This window comes from Centruroides sculpturatus, unplaced genomic scaffold (assembly GCF_000671375.1).
Source record: "Centruroides sculpturatus isolate CEXI.00-Female unplaced genomic scaffold, Cexi_2.0 scaffold948, whole genome shotgun sequence".
Lineage (NCBI taxonomy): Eukaryota > Metazoa > Arthropoda > Arachnida > Scorpiones > Buthidae > Centruroides > Centruroides sculpturatus.
The window spans coordinates 34567-39875 of NW_019385420.1; the positions used below are offsets into that span (position 1 = coordinate 34567).

The following is a 5309-nucleotide window of genomic DNA, read 5'->3' on the forward strand; positions in this document are numbered from 1 at the left end:
TTCTTCCCTCGAAGATGCGGAGTGTGAGAACTTCGGCGTCGGTCGTAGCCCCGGGGCGGACGAGATGCTGTTGCTGATCACGGCGGACGATCGGAAGATATAAGCGGCGGAGTCCACAGTTCCTTTGCGACGACACACCACAATAGAAGTCACTAGCTTTCGTGGAGTCGGAGGAGAGCCTCTCTTGACCTCGGATTTCGGATTTTTATAGTTTTTCTCTTCCACTATTCGGACTTCCGATTGGCCCTTCATTCCCTTTCTTGCTTCCCAATTGGTCTCTCTTTTGGTTTGGGATAAACTGAGACCGCCTCAGGTCACGGGAAAGGTCCGATTCCAGGTGTCTGCTCGACGCTGTTCTGTCGATTGTTGACAATATTGCAAGACTCGCGCTCATAATTTAACTCCGTTACTCGCGATTTCTGTCATCTGGGTACTCGAACGATCATATGCAATGATTTATCTCTCTTAAATCTTTCCGTCTTTTCAGAAATTGTTTCCCTAGATTGACTGTTTATGAGCGCGGGGGTCAAAGTTCTACCTGCATATGACCACTTGTTTCTGACTTATAACTTTTCATTCTGACATTGACAGTTAGTTTAACACGTGTTCGAGTAATCCGAGACTCGTTGTCTACATTTTGTGCCGCGTTGTTTAAATTATGGGATTTTCCTCTCCCTCTCATAATTAATCTATCGTTATTATTTAATCATAGGAATATCGCGATTTACATGATTCGGACCTCGGTTGGGTCTTCACATTAAGTACCTTAACAAAATGCATTTAGGACTCATGTTGTCCCTTTTCAGTTGTTATACAGTTGTTATACTATTCAAATAAATTGGTTAACTTAATAATTTCCTAATTATACAATATCTTAAATTTTATGTACTGTAAGTATAATGTGTAAGTAAAAAAATATATTTTTAATATTTCCATTTTTAATTATACATTTAAAAAATAAATAAAAATGTAATATAAACTGTTAATATATTTTATTTTCTTTTACAGAAATCTCTTCCTCTATTATGTATTTCTTCTCGTTATTATGCAGATAGTACTGTAAGTATATTATTTTTATTAGTTTATCAAAATAATATTAAAAATATGATTCACAGAATGTTTATAATTTCATATTGTTTTAACTAAAATATTTTTTTTAATATCTGTTTATCAGAATTTATTTATAGAAAAACCTGTAATTTTATAAATTTTCTGTGAATAAGAATCAAAATACATTAGCAAATATTAATTAGTAATTTGTTAAAATATAAATGAGATCATGAGATATTTATGTAGGATAAACATATATCTTCTAATATCATATTATTTTACTGTATATTAGTGAAAAATATTTTCAAATGAAGTCATCATTTGAAACAAAACTTAAAGATAAAAGTTTATGTAAAATTTATTTAAAAGTTTAATTGAATTATATTAACTTTTATCATTTAGTTCTGACACATTACTGATATTTTTTACATTAACTATTATATAAAAATAGTCAATGGTAAATTGCATATTAAAAATATGTAAATACAAATGATTTGGTCATAACCAATGAATCAACAAGCACACAAAACACAAGCTTGTAACAACAGATTGTGAAGACAAAATTTTTGCATTCTTCAGTATATTTTTAATATGTAAAATATTGTCAATCATTTTTAATGAACTATTTGTTTTAATTTATGGCATCATCACCTGATGACTTTTTAAACCAATTTACTTTTTTCTACAGAGGCGTAGTCTCAAATTAAAAGTCATTTCTGTAATTGAAGATTGTATGTTTGTTGCTTTGTTGCTGGTGTTGTGTAATGATTTTTTTGTATTCTTCAGTATATTTGAGGCAGAGAGTTAGTGAAGTCTGTTTTATATGGCTTATAGAATTGTGTTTGTTCTTAAAATCTTATTGATTTTGATTAAACTTTGCCATGTTTTATTAATTGCGGCAAGAAATCAAAAATGTAATAAAAACAGGGGGCTGTATGACTGTTTTTGTTATATAAGGTCATAGCGTGAGCACATTCAACAAAGCAATATTGTGCAACTTTGTCATGCAATGTTCCACGATCATTAACTTGGGCTTATAAAATGGAGTTCATTCTCAAAATTTAATGGGCCAATTTTGATAAAACTTTCCCATTTTCTATTAATTGTGATGAGGAATCCAAAAATGTAATAAGGGTCCAATTGAATGTAAAAAATAGGTCCACAACTTAGTTTTTGATGTACTGTACATAGGTAGCCTATTAAAGCAGGGTTCCTCAGTGGGGTTGGTTGGTTTTGACCCTTTAGGAGCTGATGAAAGTTTGAGGAGGTTGCCAAAACTTTGTAAATTTTAAAAAGTTATTTAAAATTTTACATTTATTTTTGCTCTTAAATAAACGTAGAAAGATGTCTTTTAAAAATTATGTAGAATTTTATTTACTTATTGGCATATATATTATATTAATTGAGCTATGGCATATATATTATACAATATACTAGAAATTCTTCTGTCAAGTATGACTGAATATTTTTTATGAGAAAGTGGAGATTGAAGAATTGAAAACAGCTTCAAGTTGAGCTTGATGATGTGATGCTGTTTCTGCAATCCTTGACAAAGCCATTCTTATTTGATGTTGCCAGAGCCATAACTAGCCATTCCTGTGCCCTGTGCAAGAATTTGCATTTAGGCCCCTTAATTTATTTGGTTTTGGGAAAATAATAAAACAAATACATTACAATAGATTTTTAATAAGATTTATTTTAATTGAATTTTTCTGACTTTCATTTCAGCAAATTCATTAATTACACCATCATAATTAATATTTTTAACGATATTGTATTCTATTGAAATAATAGAAATATTGGATAATCGTTCTTGTCCGATAGTTGATCTTAAATAATTTTTTATTAAGTTTAACTTGCTAAAACTTCTCTCGCACGAAGCAATAGAAACGGGAAGAGTTAGAAATATTCGAAGAGCGACATTGATATTTGGGTAAGACTCAATTAAACCAAAATCATGAAGAGCCTGTAGAATATTAAGCGGAGATGCAGTTTCTATATTTTGTATAAGAGTCGTTACTTCAAAATTAAAACTTTCAATTTCACTTGTGAATTCGTACTTTTTTAAATCTTTGCTATATTTAATAGCGAGATCTGCAGCCGATTTTTTTAAATCAGCAAACTCATGCATTGTAAAGACCAGCCACAGCGAAAGCAAAAATCGTCACAGATAGTTTTCATTTTTTCATAACGCCAATCTATTTGACACAATAGAGTGTCAAGAACACTGTAAATTTGTATTTTAAATAATTTTTCGGGTGTCAAGTTACTTCCTTCATCTGGTGTTTTATCTATTTCCATTATCTTAACTCTTTTTTTTCGTTTATTAAGAAATCCCTTTTCTATACTTTTTGGTTTGTTTTAAGAATATGATCAATAATAGCATCTGTTAATATTGTTGGCCATAAAGCTATATCATTTATTACTTCCATGTATCTATATATGTCAAAACGTTTTTTTTTTTTTTTATTTCTATCTTCTGCGTTTTCACAATTCCTTTTTTCAGTAGCATTTTAAAGACTGCGGGAGCTCCTTCGGGCCCTACACGCCTGCATAGTTTGCTTACTGCTTAATCCGCCGTTCAGGTATGAACGGCAGATACCACATATGCATACCACTATAAAGCAAAAATTGATGTCAGAATTTCTGCATGCCTTTTACAACCTCGAAACTAAGATTTTATTCGGGAGTTACTGTTTTCAATTTAGTAATTTAAAAAAATCCTTGGGCAGATTTATTTTTGTTACAAAATGTTACCTTTACAGATTTCTAGCTCTGCACACTGTAGAAAAATCTAGAAAAATAGTTTGTATATTGTAATAACATTAGTAGTTGCCAGAAAGCTCTATAAAGTAGAGAAAAATCTGTAAATTTGAAAACTATAAACATAAATTTAAATTTCTCAAAAAATAAATTAAAAAAATATCAAAAGTCGCTACTTTTGGCTGATTTGTCTGAGGTCTCCGCTACCTCACTACATCCCTCTAAAAGTCGCCACAGTTGGGAACACTGGTGAGCAGACATCTAGGGTCTAAGTNATGTAATTTTAGATTGCTTGCTTCTAGTTAAAAGATCTTTATAAATTTTCTTATATGGTGCTAAGCACTTATGGAATAAGGGAAAAACATCTGGCAAAAGTGAAACAAGTTTCGAGAAGGACCATTCTGGCTAGAAAGCAGAAGCGTCGAGATCTGGCAAAAGTGAAACAAGTTTCGAGAAGGACCATGTGTACGGACAAAAGGCGAGAAAAGAAAATTTACATACTGAAGTACTAATAGTTCACAAAAATAATAATTTTCGTGAACTATTAGTACATAAGTATGTAAAAATTTATTACATTTCATGTTGTATGAGGGTTTACCCAATTCTCGAATCATGTCAGAGTGAATCCATGCTATAACAGTATAGTGTTATACGGGGATGGTACCATCTCTCGAACCATGTTAGGGTGAATCCATGCTATAGAAGTGCCGTGTTATACAGGGATTACCTGTATATTAAAATTAATAGTTTAAAATATGTAAATATCTATAACTGTTATACAGGGGCGCCGCTAGCTGTTTGAACGCCCGTGTGCAATACCGATTATGCCGCCCCCTGTTTACGACTACCTAGGCTGAGCTTGCCAGTAAGGCTCTTTAGTGTTGTATCATAAGGGTGTGAAAAAAGAAAAGAAATACTTTATAAAGAAAAACTATTTATTATTACTAAGTTATTTTTGTTTACTTAAGTGTAAAACCATATAAATATTTATTTTACAGAAATTTAACTTTTCTTGCCTTTATGTTTGCGAAATCTGCTATCAATTTTCTTGTATCCAAGCTAAGATTTCGTGTTCAATTGAAACTATAGCTAAATTACTCAGTCTTTGCTGGTACATTGTTGATCTTAAATAGTTTTTTATAATTTTTAACTTTGAAAAAACCTTTCACCAAATGCAACTGTAACCGGCAATGTAAGTAATATTCTTAGTGCTATTGCTGTGTTAGGAAATGTTGATATCAAGTCATTAATAAAAAGATATTGTAATAGGGTTTGTGGATCATTAGACTGGTTTTCTGGAAAATGCAACTTTAAAGTATAGATTTCAATCATACAAATCAATACCGTCAATGTCTGTTTCACTACTCGAATCGTCTTTAAGCTTCAGATTTAAATGCTAACCAAGTTAAAATATGATTAATTATACTTAGACCCATGTCAGAAAAATTATTAACAAAATAATTGCAATTTGATATGCGATAGAACTGTTCGAATGC

General features: G+C 31.2%; 1 protein-coding gene across 1 annotated transcript in view; it reads left to right on the top strand.

Annotated features, from left to right (window-relative positions):
• LOC111638803 (probable citrate synthase 2, mitochondrial) overlaps nucleotides 1–5309 on the top strand; it is a 65470-nt gene that overhangs the window by 27346 nt on the left and 32815 nt on the right. The window contains exon 2 of the mRNA XM_023384555.1: nucleotides 1009–1059. Coding sequence (XP_023240323.1) covers nucleotides 1009–1059 — 51 coding nt within the window. The remainder of the gene's footprint in view (nucleotides 1–1008; nucleotides 1060–5309) is intronic.